The 18621-nt window shown below is 40.8% G+C and overlaps 1 protein-coding gene and 1 long non-coding RNA gene across 7 annotated transcripts in view; one reads left to right on the top strand and one right to left on the bottom strand.

Moving 5' to 3' along the window:
• The window catches only part of plppr2a (phospholipid phosphatase related 2a), a 70990-nt gene that overhangs the window by 18845 nt on the left and 33524 nt on the right, over positions 1-18621 (top strand). For 5 of the 6 annotated variants that reach the window (XM_020705500.3, XM_078950822.1, XM_078950823.1 and 2 more), the window contains one exon: positions 16197-16385. In XM_020705500.3, the coding sequence (XP_020561159.1) occupies positions 16197-16385 (189 nt within the window). Of the gene's footprint in view, positions 1-11565; positions 11900-16196; positions 16386-18621 lie in introns of those variants that run through there. The other variant, XM_011478603.4, reaches the window with a different exon arrangement.
• LOC111947838 (uncharacterized) lies at positions 734-1635 on the bottom strand. Its single transcript, XR_002873788.2, has 2 exons — positions 1529-1635; positions 734-1120 (listed from the first exon to the last, which is right to left on the bottom strand). It is a non-coding gene; the product is annotated as an uncharacterized LOC111947838 (long non-coding RNA).

Raw genomic sequence — 18621 nt, 5'->3', positions numbered from 1 at the left:
TTCATTTGTGCCACACCACCTGAGCCATGTCTGAACATACATGTGACAGGAGGTCACGGTAAAGACGTTACTGTATAATGCAGTGGAAATTGTGTATTGCTTGAGATTCTTACTTTTCATTCAGTATAAAAACTTCAGCTTGATCCACAGACTGTGGATGAGAACTGGAGTGAGTGATCCCTCCCCCCTGGCGTTCCAAACAGAAGTGCCTGCTGGTTCCAAAAAGCCCAAATCCCATTGACTTCTATAAAGAAATAAACAGCTTTCACTCAGTCATCCGCTTTATCAGAACTTTCTTGCCTGGATACCTTTTTCTTAACATCTTCTTTTTAATCCAGAATTTTTAAAAGTATATTCTTCCTTATTGCAATTTGTTCAAGTTGTAAGCGGACTAATCAGATCTCTCAATAAACGCCTGGCCCCCAACTCAAATGCTTGATTGACTGATTCTGCCGAGTCGCTTTCAGTGGTAGGGGTGTGGACTTCCAACACTTACTCCTGATTGGCGATAGTACTTGCCACAGAAACATTGACTCAGACCAACTCGGACCAATAACTGTCACCTGGCTCCAACACGGCAACATCTATATTGCTGAAAAATGGCGACTGAATGGGCTTCGTTTTGCTGGAGCTGGAATTAACCCTTTATAGGGCCCTCAATGAAATACTCTAAAATTCAAAAATTCAACCTTAGAGTATTATTGGAGAACATAACAAGACTTCATATCATTGGTGACATTTTTCAATTTTTTTATTTTCATGTAGAAAATCAATGCCAATGAAGTTACCATATTTGGTCACTTGCCCGTGAGTGGGAAAACAAATTCCAACAAGTATACATATAAATATAAATATAAGAAAAACACATATTATGTATTTGAACATTTGAACATCACTTTTAGAACATAAACGTGCTAATAACAAAAAGTGCTAATAACAAAAGTGTTGAATAGACCCTCACAACTGTGTGTGAGGGTCTGGGAATGTCCTGGTTGTTGGTGGGTGGGGCGAAGTCGGGGTCTGACACATCATCATCTTGATCCTCATCAACATCACTAATGTCAGGGTGGACTGGCACAACAGCAGTCTCCCTCCTCTTGCCATAAAAAATTGATGGAAGCTAAAAATTAAACACATGCAATAAAACAACTGTCATAACATCATAAACTGACAAAAATCACTCTTTATCACTATTCATAATCTAAAAACAGTATTTAAATTCTCCCTGAATCACTGTATAGTGATATAAAACATTTGGCAACATTAAAACATAGTATGCTAAGTTGTATTTCTTTATTTGTCAAGAAAATGCACTAATATGGTTTGTTAGATGCATAGGGCATATGTCCAAAAACAGACATACCAAGTAAAATTTTGTTTTTAGTGAATAGGGCGTATGATCAAATATGGTGCCTGCATTTTTCATGCCGTATTTTCACTCATTTCAATAAATTCTCCGCAAACAACTTATATGTCAACACTTAACACAACTATTCAACAATAAAATGTATGAGTTTCATCAACTTACCATGGTTAGTTTTGACGATTCCTTTGAAAATGTCCAGTGAACTGAGCTGCAAAAGCAACTTTTTCTGATTTTGCAGAAAAAGGGAAATTTGATGTGACCCTGCTCTCTGCTGATTCGTCAAGTTGCACAATTGAGTAACCTATAATGTAGAATGATCTTTGCTGAGTCATGGGTAAAGATCCCATGACTCTTGAACTCACTGAGTTGGGGGAAGGGCGTGATAAGTAACAGGTGCGGAAATTACCGGCACTTTTAATGGGTGACGTCACACCTGCTCGTTCCAGTTGTCTAATACAGTCAATAATCACTCGTTGATTTTTCAAAGCTGGAAGAAGAGCAGTCAAGTTAAGGGAAGTTAACAGCACGCCGAAAATGGGCGATAGTGAAACAGAGAAACATGAGATTTTTCCTAAAGAAGACACACCTATGATCATCCAAAAATTGGAGCTCTGATGAAATCACATTTGCTAAAAAAAAAGTAGCAATTGTAAAAAAGTGAAAATAGAACAATAAAGATCAAATACATTCCCAAGCCAGACCGTAAATAAGTTTATTTTTGGTGTAAAACAACTTTTTAATGGGACTCATTGCTTTCTTGTGCAACTTGCGAGAAATGGCAGCATGTTGTAATTCCGGGATGGCTTCATGTTGGGACTGGAGGGTGGGGGATTGGTTTAGATCAGGGGTGACCGATACCTCAAGGGACGTCATGAGAATGGAACGTACCATTGTGGTGCGTGTGCCCAACACGTCAATCGTGAAGGATGTGTGGGCAAATCACGGGACAGCAAAAGTAAAGAAGCCAAAAAAAAGAAGAGTTTTTAAAAATGTCATCAGCCAATCGTCATCCTCGCCGTGAAGTAGGTCACTTGATTGACATGCAGAACAGCCAGTTGAACATCATCTGACACATGTACCTCTGCACATGTGTTTAACTAAACGTAGCACCACTCTCTGCTCGCATATATGGAGTTTTTATTCCTCCTAAACTTCAGGAAAGTGTGAGTGTTCAGCATCAGACTCCTAATCGTGGATGTAGCTGGTAACATAAGTCTGTGTATTTCAGTACATAAACATGAACATTTTAAGTTATGATTTAATTACATATGATTTTATTCAATGTATCATCTTTTGAAGCTGCTCAAAAATAGTCAATAAAGATGTGGGCATCCCTGGTTTAGACATTAACAAGCACTTTTATTTTCTTATTTTTGAGATGAGACAAATGAAAACAGATTTGTCAACTGAAAAAAGTGAGCACAGCCTCGAATTTTAACTGCTGCTAAGAGCTCTCCCTGCTTCTCCCACATGACTTATTCATGGGCAGTGAAAAGTTAAAGTGTGTGTTTGGAGGCTGTGGCAGTAACAGCTGCTGTGCTGCAGGATCAGCGCTGTGATGCGCATGCACCCCCCCCCCCCAGGGGCACCAGCTGACCTCGCTGCAGACACCAAGAGAAGTGCGAACCCTCAGTTGTGTCGTTATAGCATTTGTCCAAATGCTACAGCGATGAATACCAGGACTCCTCTCACACACACAGAGGTGTAAAACCTGCTGTAATGGGGGGGGGAATAGATCCAAACCGGAGGATATGTGAAACAACTCCTGGTCCCACTGGACTTCTTTTCTCTTTCCTCAATTTCTTCTTTTTTTTTTAAGTGCAAAAGCTTTTTTTTCTCTCCTTTTTGCTTTTACAACAGATCCCTATAAAGATGAAGCAAACAGTACCTGCTCACACCATCACACTTTACTGTTCTCATCTAGGAGCCCATTACTTCTCTAAAAGGATTACCAGCTCGTCTGTTTTTTCGTTTTTAAAGTACTCCCAGCTAAAACTACGGTCACATGTCCCAAAATGCCATCGCTCGGCGACCTAAATGCAAGTTTTTTAGCAAATTGAGCAGATGGCTGTGCATTTGTGATCGGGAGACGACAGTCACATTTTTACACGCCGTGCGGTATAGCTGCAGAGGCTCCAGGAAAAAAACTCAACATTTTACAGCGACTGAAGGATTTTTTTGATATTGGTCAGAGGCTGCCTGGGTACATTTTGAGGTTGCACAGTGGCAGTCCAGCAACAGGCGGGTAGCAGGATGGCAGCACCACAATAATTGACTGATAGGAGGGTTTCCAAGGACCCCAAAATCGTCTGATGATCGGCCGCTTTCAGACTGCCACTCTCCAGCCACCCCGGTACTGTCGTCCCACTGCCACCAGCAGATTGTCAGAAGTCAGATGGTAGCAGCACGGACATCCAACGAGAGCTGTTGACATGGGCCGGCGAAGATCAGATGTCAGTCAGGCGCTCCCGCCTACCGCGGGTCCAAATGGGGAGACGGCATTGAAGCTGCATTCATCCACGGAAGACTCCTGCTGTGGTTGGACCGCTTGGACCTTTGTTTTCTTGAACGTCCAATCAGAGCTGCTGCCGGCCGGTGATCCAGCTGCCACTGCCCTGTGGCCACCCAACATCTACCTTGATAAACATGCTAACGATTTTTACAAAGTCGGGCGACGGCATGAAATCTTGAAGTTTCTCCCACGCTTGACGGCCGGCGTTCGGTGAGACCGTCACTCCTCTTCAAACAGTAGTTTGTGGGACTCTCCTCTGTCTGGATGTTTGCATGTTTTGAGTGCTGGAGTAAGCATAAGACACGGTTTTCTGACAGAGCTTTTCATGTGCAGATGGTGGACACTTTGAAAAAAAGCAGACAACAAAGGCTGCATCAATCTAAATCTACTTAAGATGGAGCCGAGCTGGTCGAGCGCCATAGACTGAATCAATGACGGTAGCGTGGCTTCAAATAAGTGAAGGGAGCTGCTGACTCATAATCTGCCAGCTGTGGGGGTGAAGTGACTCCCTTAAAAGACCCGCTTTACACCGGGTCTGTCTCCACCTCTGAAGGGAAGAGAGGCAGCCTTTCAGAGTAACACAGACTAATAATTAATTCATAAAGCTGTCAGCGTGATCGCTTATTTTACATGCAGTCTTCTGAAGGGAGCAGCTTCGCTGCCAGAGAGACTCTGGAAAAAGCTTTTGAGCTGCAGACAGAAAGGACTGCGCGGAGACAAGAGGAGCGCGACGTTTCAGGCACTCTGAACAATATCCGTCAAAGCAGAAGAGTGTCTTCACACAGAGGCTTCTTCGGCTCCCTGGCATGACGCCATATCGGATGGAAGCATCATGGAGAGTCAGTCCTGTTAGGTTTATGGAATCTTTAGCTTTGCTACCTTAACCACATAGGTTAGTATTTTAAACTTCATTCTTGTAGACGCTCTTGGCATATGGTGTTCACACTGGACGAACAGAGAGGGCTATCTCCTTCTTTTTTCTTTTTCAGTTGAAACAGGCGTGATGCGAAATGTTGAAGCGGTGCAAATCTGGGAATCTTCTTTCACAGCTCTATTTCAACATTTGAAAGACTTGGTGTCATACACTTTCAGCCGGACACAAACCGGGATAATTCATTTCTCCTCCATGATCACTTTTTCAACGGTGGGTTCCGTGAGTTAAAGGTAACATCAACCATACGTCAGTACCAAATCCGAGTCCCTGATTGGTCAAAGTGGAGTCCGAAAATGAACTTTAAAACACGAGTAGCAAATGCAGAATCTCAAAACGTGCATATACGTGTGATCTCATAAACTTTTGCTGAGGGCTGTGTGAACGTAGCTCAAGTCACCACTGTTCCTAAAGGTGGATATGAGCTATCTGCAGAGGAAAAATGGGCAAACCAATAAGAAGCATGCAGATGATCCGCGCAAAATATCGAGGTGATTGATTCGATAGAACCTTTTTTTCTGAAAGCAGCAGCTGATTTTGTCAAAATATTCGTGCACGTTTTTTTTCCCATGATCAAGCAACAGGTTATAGTGAAAACAAGGGTAAGTAAAGGTGAGTGAGACGCTGATGAGTTCAACAGACTTTTTTAACCCCTCTGAGCCCCGTGGACTGCCGATGGAGCCCGTTAGTGCTGTTCACATGATTAGTGTGCACTCCTGCGTTGCAGCCTGGCTGTTGGAAATAAAGAAATTAGACAACTAGAGTAGTTGCAATAGCACTTGCAATTTCGTTGTACTGTTGTACCAAGTGTGACTGTACGATGACAATAAAGCTTTATCTTATCTCTTATCTTATCTTAGTTTGTGTGGACATCCTGGCATTTTAGTATCACCTGCACACCCCGTCTGTTGTAAGTGCGTGCAAAACTCACAAATACTTCACAATACACTTACCATAATGGTACGTTCCATTTTCATGATGTCCCTTCTTGTGCTTCTTAACGTTGGGTTTGGGGTCATCTGGACCCCACTAGACAGTGCACTGAACCTTTTTTCTTGAAGGATTTGTGATCTTCACTAGTGTTCATGGATTACATGAAATCCTCTCCACCTTTATCCACCTTTGTCATGGTAGGGAAAACATGAAAATGTAAAGGTGGGGTCATCTGGACCCCACAAGATAGCACAAGGGTTAAGGTGGCTGTCTGAGCCTTAAAGGAACTGGAAAATACACCTGCGCTCCATTTAAGATGCGGTTCACTCCTGTCTGAGACAAAAACTCAAAACCCTGCAGCACCCGCAAACCTCCTTACGATGTGAGTGAAGCTTAACTTTACTTTTTCAGTAATGGTGACCCTATGTCAACAGATTTTGTGACATCAGTTTTTCTCCACACAGCTGACCTTCTTAGACAAAAATCCAAGTGTCAGAGCCAAGAGTCATCAATGATGTGAGCAAAGCAAAAAGAAAAGCAAACCCTAACCATTACGCTGCAGCCGTGGCATTTTGTAAGCCCCTTTTTTTCCTTGGAGTGCCGTGATGATGTTGATGTAGCCACGTTGAGCATTTGGTGGGATTTCAGCGGTAAATATGGGTCTCCAAGTCAAAATATGTTCCAATTGAACAACTCCTGTGTTATCCTTCAGGTCCTTCTGGATCATTGCTGTTGTGCGGCCCTTTTAAAGATTTACATTGTTTTTGTTTAATTTAGCTGATTTTTTTCCATCCATCATAGCTGCTTCTGTATTAAGTGAGATTGTGCGATTATTGATTCTGTTTTTATTGATATCAGTTTGTTCAAACAGGTAAAAATGGGAAAATCTGCTTTGTTTAAAAACTTCAAGTTATTCTGCGTTCACAGTTTTTACCAAAACTGTCGTGTTTTAGGTCACATCACAACTGTTAAAACCAAACAATAAAAGACACATAACCCAAATAAACCTACAACCAACATTAATAAACTAAAGTTTTTCTTTTTTTAAAGTTAATTATCAGTTATTAAAAAACAGGAACGTCAGAGTGGCGTGATTTCTTTTTGTAATAAAAGTTTAAAAAAACAATCAAAATCATACATGGTACATGCATGTGTTCACACATTTCCTTACACGTGTCTGCTTTTTCATATTGATTTTTTCATATTTGATTTTTTTTCCAATAAACAACTCGGATGAAAGGATATGGAAATATAGTTATGAATTCATTTGGGATGGGAATAACAAAAGGCAAAGATTGCTTTTAAAACAAGAATTTCAAAAAAGTAATCTTGAAAGCTACAAAACAAAAGAAAACAAATGATAGTGTATTTGGTAAAATATACCAGGATTATTGTTTTTATTTTATTACGTGACATAAAACTGACCAAAAACACAGAAGTTAAATATTTCAGACCTACAGAATGCAGACATAAAAAACACCAGTTTTCCTCTGTCTGGAAAGCTCATAATTTCTTGAGAAAGTTAGAGATCAAACCAGAATTAAGCGTTTCCAACTTTTGCTGCAAAGTTTTAGTTTGGACAGAATCACAGGAACCTTCCTGAGAGGAGAACTGGGTCATGGGAGCTTGACATGTGCTTTACAGAACTTGCACTGGATTTAAACTAAGTCGGGGAGGTGAAGTCACCACGAAAAAAGATAATCTCCTCCTCCTTTTAAATCTTCTCCTACTTATCATCAAGTCCTCGTCCTCGTCCTGCAGTACCACTGACAGGTGAGCAGGTGCATCGCAGTGCATTCAGAGAGCAGGCATCTTGTTGGGTAACGTCTTTGTTCGTGGACGCCTGCGGATCCCCAATATTCTGCTGGAAGCCTCCATTCGTTAAACACAAGACTGTTTTTTCAGCTCCAGTGCAGATACTTATGTGCAAAATGTAACATATATGACCCATACCAGTAATCCTGCATACACTTTCACGTCTGCAGGATTGAGTGAAAAATGTGTTTTGCATGCAGTGTTGTGGGTAATGGATTTCAAAGGAATGAATGACAGTACTTTAGTTACTTTTATAACAGAGTAACATAATGTATTTCAGCTCATTACTTCATTACTCACAATTTGGTGCATTGAAACTATTGCTGACTAATAAAACACAATAATTTGTCTAAACAGTTGCCTGACAAAAAAATGAAACAAATGGTTAAATCGAACAAAACAGGCACTAATAAAAAAAAGTTGGAGAGTTGAAGATTGGTCAAAGTAAGATGAAGAGAAGAGTGGGAATATGGACGTGGACGATTTGGCAGGACATCCGGAGATATTTGATTACTTCCAATTTATTAAAAAAACAAAGACAACAATATTTCAGTTAAGTGAAAGTTTTGTCCTGGAGATGAACTGCTTTCCACTGCTGTCTAAACGCTATGTAGGCTACTATACAATGCACATTTTCTCATGTTCATGTGGTGAAATTCATGAGGTGGTGCTAAAAAACCTGATGGCCTTTGTTTAGCCTCCATGTTTTTATTTTGTGGATTTTACGAGGGGATCTTGTTTGTGCTAGCTTTATTCGCTTGGGAAAACATAAAGTAACGAGTAGTGAATTACTTTTAAAACTGAGGAATGAGTAAAGTAATTTCCTTACACTTTCATCCAGTAACTAAAGTAAAGTAATCAACTACTCTCAAAAAGTCATTTTCCATGTGCATGCATGATGCACGCTCAAAACCAGCAGCGTACTTCTAAACTGTTCAAAACTGTTAGGAATGATTGGGGGGGAAAAAAACAGACGTTGAGATTAGAGCAGAAAATAACTTTAATCTTTTATTCAAATTGATACTTGCTGTGTTTTTTAGGCATTTTGGGAGACTGAAATGATTAAGAATAAAACAGAAAAACAAATGTTCTTCTTCTAGTAATCTGAAAACACAAAACATGAACCACAAAGTGACCTCTCCAGATTTTTACTCACAGATTGAAGCAGGATGCTCCTCTGAAGAAAAGACACTACCTGTTTGCACTGGGTTTGGTGCAGCCACGCTTTCAATTGCACCGAATTTGACAGCAGATTTGCACTTTTTGCTCTTAAACAGCTGTCTATTTGCTGCTGTCTGTCTATCTGTTTGGGATGCTCAAGCAGTGCATGTATGCAGCAGAAAATGGGTTTTATTAATGCATTGAGCTGTTTCAGTGTTTTACTCAATGGTAGTAGAAGCAGTCACTAATGACACTACTGCCAGCCACCATCTTCCCACAGTTTATAACATTTTTATAACGGCTTTTCTGTATCTGAGCAGAAAAATCGTTCAAGTCACTCTTTTTAACTAGTAGATGGCGATTTTTGGATGATATGTCTAGCACTAAAAGGCTTCCATAAATTTACGGTTTTAATCCTCAGCCTCACAAGTCTTTTTCTATTTTAAAGTCTGAATCTATCTTTTACATTTCTTCAGTCTACTTCCTGCACTGGCATTCACATCAAAACGAACGGAAATAAAGAGCCTAATTGCAGTAGAACAGGACAAATAGATCTACATCATTTATAACATCATAAACTAAATTTTCCAGCGTTCTTAGCGGCTTCATTTTCTTTATTTTAAAATTCTCTTTTGCCTATTCTGTTTCTGTCAAAAACAGAAACGTCATATTGTAATATTCCTGCACAATGCACCAGTTTTATTGACAAAAGCTGTCTTTTTTCCTCACTTGAACCTGTTTCTGTAAAGAAAATTCATTTGTGAAGTTTGTTCTGAAAATATTTTCACCCGGTGACACAGTGACATTCTGTCAATCAAGCTGACAACTAAAACTGCCGCGTGTGAATCAAACAGTCAGTCCGTTTGATTTAGGCTCAACTGTAGTGACCACCTTTACAAAATAAAAGCCTTATATTGGTTTCACATTAATTTGAGCAAAACGCAGTCTCCCTCATAAAACAGCCCATTTGTGCGGATCGCTGTTGAGCACCGTTCCACTCACATTTGGAATCTTGAAATTTTGCAGAAACAATCTGTGTTTACGTCATTGACTGTACATAAGAATTGGACAGAGTGGCTCCTCCCCCTGGCGTTCCAAACAGGAAGTACCTGCTGGCTCTAGGAAGCCAAAATCCCATAAACGTCTACCGACAAATAAACAGTCATTCTATTGGTCAGAATAAACACTCCTGATCTGATAACTTTTTTTTAACAAAGTTATTCTAGAGTATAAACTGACCAATCAGATGCCTCAATAATAATGTGTGGTCTTATCTGTTTTATCTGCTTGATGACAGGCGTGTCAAACTCATTTTCACCGAGGGCCACATCAGCATAGCGGCTGTCCTCAAAGGGCCAGAAATAACTTATACATCTTACTAAATGTAATGAAAAATAAATGTGACTACTCATTAATGTTAAATAACTCTTAAACAACTATTTATTATAAATTTTTAAAGTGACAATTACAGTTGCATAGAAAACATATGTTTGCTTGTCACTCTAGCATTTTAATTTAGTCCGCTTATTAAAACCCACATAACTCCATTAATGAAGGATCAAATTGTCCAAGTGAATAAAGAAAAATAACGTAAAAATGAGCTAGAAAGAACATGTATTACACTTGTAACATTTTGTCTGCATAAAGACATAAGACCTGCAAACATTGAATACTTACAGCAACTACACATAAATAATATGTAATCAACTAAAGAAAATTTTTATTTTAAGAAATTAAAAACATTTATGCTCTCACGGGCCACATAAAATAACATGGCGGGCCACATTTGGCCCCCGGGCCTTGAGTTTGACACATGTGACATAGTCAATATCACCTTCTGCTTTTCGACCTATGTGTGTTGTACATGTGTGAATGTAGGTATTTCACAAACTAATTAGCCTTTATTGTATTTTTATTCTTTTTAGCCCAGAACGTTTTGCCCTGTCCTTTTTTTTTGTTTTTGTTTGTTTCACTGTGTTGTTTTTTTTATAAATAGTTAAAAATCTAAATAAAATATAAAATATACAAAGTATGTGGTCTAACGTGTCATTTTCAAAATGTTTGACCGATTCTTACGAGCCCACTTTCAAGTGGTAGGGGCTTGGACTTCCATAAAGCTCACTCTTAATTGGCGAGAGTGGTTGCCATAGAAATGTGGACTGAGATGATTTACCCCTCAAAAATGATTGTGAGGACAGTTTCACAGTGACTGTGCTTAAAAAGCAAATTTTTCAAAAGCTGAGTATTTCATCCTAAACAATGATTCTTTACTTGTTTAACTTTCAGAAAACCACAGAGCAGCATTGTAATTCCAAAAAAAACATTTTCAAGTATCAGGAGATTATTTCAAAAACAACAAAAAAGATCCTCAGAGTTTGGTGAAAATCAAGCTTTTTGACATTTTCAGAGAGAAAAGATGTATGGCGCTTTTTTTTTTCCAACTTTAAGAGTGAATGTGTTTTTAAACTCAGTGAAAAAAAACCTCTTCTTTGTCAAGTTAAAGAAAGTGTTATTCAATCGAAGGTACCCTTTAGATAAAAAAGCTCTTTCATGCTTTAGTTGTTGAACATGTCAGCAAATCTCATTTTTAAAACATAAGATTGATCCATATATTTTTTTACCAAATTTATGTAAATGTTTTTGATTTAGTCCCTGAAATAACAGACTGAGGTCTGGTAACACAGAATGAAGGGGGGGGGGGGGGGGGGGGGGGGTGTGTGTGGAGGATTTCCAGGCTCTGACGCTCTGACAGAAGTGAAGGATATTTTCAGAAGTGATGTGAGGGACGGTCTCAGAGGGAGATGATGACGTCCTAAAAGGCTTCGGCGTAAAAGAAGGCGCTTCTGACTCATTCTTGCTTTCATGGTTGAAAAGGCAGCTTCTTGTTTCCTTCTGACAGCTCCAAGCCTCAACTGTCTTAATGGGACCTTCCTCTTGACAAACCACACTTTTTTCTCCAACTATTGAACTGCTTTTCCATCTTCAGAATCGGTTAGAAGAGGAGGGGTTCTTCACTCTGAAGCCTTTAGGCTGTCAAGGGTACCTTTTTTTTTCAATTTAATGTGGTCAGTGGGGAGAAATCAGACAGATTAATGCACAGAAGAGTGGAGAAAAAGGAGAGGGAGACTGAAAAGCTGCCAGGGTGTAAACAGGCTACCGTCACCTGCATCCCTGCTGATGGGTAAGCTAATAACTTATTCATCTAATTAAAAAAAGGCACGTTTTAGTTGTTTAAGCCTGAAAAAACTAGTTTAACTCTTGCTGAGGTGCTTAAAACTTTAAGGCTCCAACATCCAGATCTTCTGAGCGCAGATCAACAAATGTAAACAGAGAGCTTGAGGCAACAATTCTCCCTGAAACACGTTCCTGACTGTTCCTTCTTTTTACATCGACGAGAAGCGTGTTCGACTCTACACGAGCAAGCTGCAGTTTCCGGGGCGTCACTCTGAATTAGTGCTGTTTGTTTAGTTAAGCATTCATGAGTCAGAGCCGGTCACAATGTGCTGGGTAAATGCTGGGGAGGAGCAGCGAGCCATCAAACACGACAACAAGGAAAGGCTTTATGAGTCACACTCAGAAGACCGATCCTCCAATGCAAGCCCGTCGTCACTTTCACAGACGTAAAGAGCTTTCATGATGTCTGCACACCCCAACAGAAATTGCCAAACAGAATGTTGCAAACAGAGCTACACCATTATCTCCTCACCATGGCAACCACACACTTCTAACGAGTCTCCCTATAAGGAGCTAGGAAACAAAACAGATCAGTGCAAAGAACAAAAATCTTGGCCCATTGCTGCCTTTAACTCTGAAAAATGCAAAAACTATTTCCTTCTGTTTATTTGACCATTTAGAAAAATTGTTTGTTCATTTTAGGTAGCAGCAATTGACAGCAGCTGAAAAAATAAAGGAATAAAAATATGAAATGGCAAAAAACATTTAAAATTACAAAAAAAAGAAAATGAAAGAAACTGCGGACAAATTTGGACCCTGTGCATGGGTTAAAATGATTTTCTGGCGAGTGGGTCTTCCAGTCTGCATCAAATCGATATTTATCATTCAAATCAATTGTCTGAACCAAAATGCATGAAATCCCCAATTACATCTACACCAGACGGGTCATTACAGATTACAGAAAATTATTCAATTTGTCTAATCCTTTGATTCAGGACTGACGATTAAAGATGATAGGTGTTCAGATGAATCCATATATATATATATATATATATATATATATATAAAAACGCCCCTCTCACCCTCTGCGGGTGGTTTCTCCTCCAAGCTCGGGTCCTCTACCAGAGGCCTGGGAGCTTGAGGGTCCTGCAGTATCTTAGCTGTTCCTAGCACTGCGCATTTCTGGACTGAGAGGTCTGAAGTCTTTCCAGGTATCTGTTGTAGCCACTCCTCCAGCTTGGGGGTTACTGCCCCCGAGTGCTCCAATTACCACAGGCACCACTGTCACCTTCACTTTCCAGGCTTTCTCCAGTTCTTCTCTGAGTCCCTGGTATTTCTCCAGTTTCTCATGTTCCTTCTTCCTGATGTTCCCATCGCTTGGCACTGCCACATCCACCACAACGGCTTTCCTCTGTTCTTTATCCACCACTACAATGTCTGGTTGGTTCGCCATTACCATCCTATCAGTCTGGATGTGGAAGTCCCACAGGATCTTTGCCCTCTCATTCTCTACCACCTTCGGAGGTGTTTCCCATTTTGACCTTGGGGTTTCCAGTTCATATTCTGCACACATGTTCCTGTATATTATTCCAGCCACTTGATTGTGGCGCTCCATGTATGCTTTCCCTGCCAGCATCTTACATCCTGCAGTTATGTGCTGGATTGTTTCAGGCGCCTCTTTGCACAGCCTACACCTTGGGTCTTGTCTGGTGTGGTAGATCTGAGCCTCTATTGCTCTGGTGCTCAGGGCTTGTTACTGGGCTGCCAGGATGAGCGCTTCGGTGCTGTCCTGTAGGCCAGCCCTTTCTAGCCATTGGTAGGACTTCTTGATATCAGCCACTTCAGTTATGGTCCGGTGGTACATCCCATGCAGGGGTTTGTCCTCCCATCAGGATCTGTCCTCCAGCACTGTATCCTCTGCTCTCCATTGCCTGAGACATTCACTGAGCACACTGTCAGTTGGGGCCTTGAGCTTGATGTACTCATGGATCTTGGATGTTTCATCCTGGATAGTGACTAGTCCTCGGCCTCCTTCCTTGCGGCTAGCATACAGTCTCAGGGTGCTGGATTTGGGATGGAACCCTCCATGCATGGTGAGGAGCTTTTGTGTCTTAACATCCGTGGTCTGTATCTCTTCCTTTGGCCATCTTATTATTCCTGCAGGGTATCTGATAACTGGCAGTGCGTAGCTGTTTATTGCCCGGGTCTTATTTTTGCCATTGAGCTGGCTTCTCAGGACTTGCCTTACTCGTTGGAGGTATTTAGCTGTTGCAGCTTTCCTTGTTGCCTGTTCCAGGTTGCCATTTGCCTGTGGAATTCCAAGGTACATGTAACTGTCCTCGATGTCTGCTATTGTTCCTTCTGGGAGTGAGACCCCTCCTGTGTGGACTACCTTGCCTCTCTTTGTCACCATCCGGCTGCATTTCTCGAGCCCGAATGACATCCCAATGTCAGTACTGTAAATCCTGGTGGTGTGGATCAGGGAGTCAATGTCACGCTCGCTCTTAACATATAGCTTGATGTCATCCATGTAGAGGAGGTGACTGATGTTGGCCCCATTTCTGAGTCGGTATCCATAGCCAGTCTTGTTGATTATTTGGCTGAGGGGGTTCAGACCTATGCAGAACAGCAGTGGGGACAGAGCATCACCTTGGTATATCCCACATTTGTTGGACTCTTGTGCAAGTGGCTTCCCATTGACTTCAAGGGTGGTTTTCCACAGCTTCATTGAGTTTCCTATGAAGGCTCTTAGAGCCCTGTTGATGTTGGTTGTACAGCTCCAAGCATTCAGTGATCCATGTGTGTGGCATTGAGTCATAGGCCTTCTTGTAATCAACAAGACAAGACGGAACAAGACGGAAATGGACTAGATGTGATATATATATATATATATATATATATATATATATATATATATATATATATATATATATATATATATATATATATATATATATATATATATATATATATATATATATATATATATATATATATATATATATGTATGTACATTTTTTATTTGTGGAGGGTGATTTCCTGGACTAGCTGAGCTTTGAGTTTCCATGTTCTGTTAACCTGCCTCTGGTGAAAGGTTGGCAACAGTGTTTGGCAGCGGAGCCACCATCAGTGTGTGATTGTGTGTGTGACTGGGTGAATGCGTCTGTGACTGTAAAGCCCTTTGGGCCTTGTAGGTAGAAAAGCGCTATATAAGTATGTGCCATACGCCATTTACGCCATTTAAAAGTAAAAACCATAACTTTCTGTTTTCAGGCAATCTCATCTTCATCTTAAATACTTTTACTGTTGTTTTCTTTCTTATAGAAACTGGAAAGTCCCCGCCCCCACATAGCAGTATAGGTTGACAAAAACCAGGAGTCTTTCCTCCAAATATGGATTTATAGCAACAGTTGTTCCAACACACCATAATAATCATGAAGAAAATCCAACAACCGGCTGTCTCATGTTACAAAGATATTGCTAATAAAGTTGTTCAAATGAATGAATGAAGGTTTTATTATGGAGTCAAGGTCCAAATGACAGGATCATAAAAACAAACAGACAGAAAAAACATTCATAAAAGGTGCCATAAAGTAGACGGAATAGAATATAATGACTGAGTTATTATTAGATTTAGAAAATACCATTGTGGAGCGTTTTGGATTAAGGAAGAGGAGAGGACCTATGAGAAATTAATGTAATCCTACACATAATCTATTGTACAAGTAAAGGTTAAACCGGATTCAGATATTTTACAGAGGATGAAGATAAACTTTACCCTCTCAAAAGTTGAGGAAAAGCTAAATCTGTGTTTTGTGAGGAAACTGATCTGCATGCACTGCTTGGTTTTGGTTTGTCGGAGCACCTAGTATGATGAATAAAAGCTCTCGTCTGCACAAACCCACTTCACTCTTACCTCACACGCCTGTGCCTACAAATACGCCCACAGCTCAACTGTAGTATTTCACAAGTGCCAGCAGCATAAACCCCTTTCTCTGCCGCCCACCTCTCTACATCTGTGTCCATCTTTGTTTTTATGCTTTCTACCTTCGCTGTGTTCTCTCTTTTTTTATTCTGACATTTCCCCCTTTTCATCCTTTAAAGAGAAAAAGCCTCCTCCTCCTTTCTCTCTCCCTCTATTTTGGATCCAAACACGCTGCCTCTCTCTGCTTCTGTTTCCATATGCATCTCCTCCTGAGTGAGGGGAACAGGGAGCCCACTCTCCCCTCTTCCTCTCCCGATGCTCCTCTGCCTCACCCTTCATCCTCACACTTCCTAACGGGGGGATAATGTTCTATTTCCAGCTGGTGATCATGGCTGGGACGGTGCTGCTGGCTTACTACTTCGAGTACACTGACACCTTCCCCGTGCACATCCAGGGCTTCTTCTGCTACGACAAGTCCTTCTCCAAGCCCTACCCCGGTCCGGACGAACGGAGCAAGATCCCTCCTGTGCTCATCTACTCGCTGGTCACAGCCATCCCAACATTCACAGTAAGACTCGGATCTATTTACTTTTAGGCTGACGGCATGACATGTGCATAAGATGCGGACTGTGTGTTGAAAAGATGAGCAGAAGTTGTGTTTAAAGACTTCTCACAGTTGAAGGAAACATATTACGTGTTGACTCCACTGTTAAGAAAGTGAGCGGATAAGCATGGCGTGAATGACAGGGAAGAAGAAGCCTACACAATGCAGAATGCAGAGCACATGGAGATGTAATGGGAACAGGCAGACAGGTCATTAGAGAAAAGCAGAGTGGGGCGAATGAGAAAGGAAGGAGACCAGAAGTTGGAGTGGAGACTGAATGATAATGACAGGCAGCAGATGCTGATGGAAAAAAAAAAAAAAAACTGGGATGAAAGGAGGACAAGAAAAGCTCATTTGAAGAGGAACATGTATTTCTTTATCTGCCTTTAAGCAGAGCCACAAGCTCCAGTGTCCAGCCTGCAAAAAAAAAGGAAATAATTCCAACAGAGGCAGCTGATAGCCCAAATGCAAAGCCGATTATGCAGAAAGATCAACCGTGCAGCAACAATCACCAAAAAACAACTCTGAAGATGTTTGTGCAGCATGATTCTGCCCTGCTTGTCTGCTTTCGGACTGAATACTTCAGTAGCTTCCAGAGCGCTGTTAATGTTGATTTGAGTGCAGGAGAGTTATTGTGGAATTACATTTATCTGAGCTCTGATAAGTTTGCATCTCAGGTGATTTGTGTGGCTCTTGTGTCTGACTCTTTCATCAGTTTTGACCCGAGAGCTGCTGCTGTGGAGTGAAAGCTGAAGTTAAAAGAGCCACTCTGATAAAAACAGTGTTTTTCACATTTTCTGATGACATTTTTCTGATGATGGAGGACATATTTAAAGAAACTAAAGCTTAAAATTGCATTTCTGAGTATTTATTTATTCATTCAAATCATTGTGAATAAGGAGTAGATTAAATAAATTCAGTTTAGTAAACAGATTGTAGTTGGGATGAAGATGCTGCGCGGGACACAAGCTCTCTGAGTTCTCAACAACTAAGGGGTGAGGAGGGGAAGGTTCTTTTGATTTTGGAATTCTTTTACAATAGATAAAAAAAATGATCAGATTGGGACTCTGAGGACTGACGAAGGAGAGGGCACTTGGGCAGACTTACACGCTTGTCCATTCTGACATGAACTGAACTGTACCACCAAGGAAACTGCATTTCTGCCTCAAAATGTACTTTAAAAACAAAAGTAACTGGATCCAGACCAGTTCAGTTGATAACTGAGGTGGTTGATGTACAGTCGAACCCAGTGACGTGCAGTGAGGTTCACGGCTGGTGAGGCACAGACGTCATCAGTCAGCTTTACAAACAAATGAACTCTGGAGACTAGCTTATTCAACATTCGATTGACAACAGTTGAAGTGTGTTGTCAAAAAAAAAAAGTATTGGAACATCCGTTCACAAACTGTGGCATTGAAAAGAAAAGAAAAATCACCAAAATTGTAATCATTGGCTTGCTTTTACTTTTAAATGAATCCAGTTCCCCTGCATGTAGAAGTGTTCCTTCGTCTCTCCATCTCAATAAAGATCACTGCCAGAGACGTGTCTGAATAAGTTCATGATACGTAATCCTCCATTTGGAAAATTATGCTAAACAATGTTAAAGAATAACTGGACGGTTGCACTTGACATTACTCCTTAGCCGCAGTTTCACATTCTCTGGGATCACCAGCGCCCTCTGCCTTGAGGCATGCGTACTGCGTCCCTCACCTAGTGTATTTCTAAAGCACATTTTTAGTGGATAAAGAAGACTTATTGGGTCACAAACTTTCACTAATGTAATCAGACAGTTGACAATGGCCTTCAAGGTGTGCATTATGAGAAATTAATGCACGCCGTGGAAGCCTGTACCATCCGTCGCAAAGCTAAGAATGGATGCTTTCGCGTAGTGCGTTAATTGCTAACCCTGACAAGGGCACCAACCTCGACTGCAACGGCAAAGGCAAGCGATATATATATATATATGGTGGTCATCACAAGGGGTTGAATAAAGCATCAGTTTAGAAAGAATGTTCACCTCTTACCGCTTGTTTTTGTCCAGATGATGAAGCAAAAGTTTGTTTTAAAGAAGCCAGCACAGTGCACATTTGAACAATGTGAACTACTTTTTTAGGTGTGCATTATCCCTGTGCATTGTCACTTTTTAATGTACACGCAGCAGCCAATCAGAATAATCTATTTACCCTGTATTTACCCGGAC

The sequence above is a fragment of the Oryzias latipes genome, chromosome 8, assembly GCF_053564925.1.
Source record: "Oryzias latipes strain Hd-rR chromosome 8, Olatipes_Hd-rR_3.1".
Lineage (NCBI taxonomy): Eukaryota > Metazoa > Chordata > Actinopteri > Beloniformes > Adrianichthyidae > Oryzias > Oryzias latipes.
The sequence above is the reverse complement of the archived record's forward strand: the minus strand, read 5'-3'. Positions and strand labels throughout refer to the sequence as shown.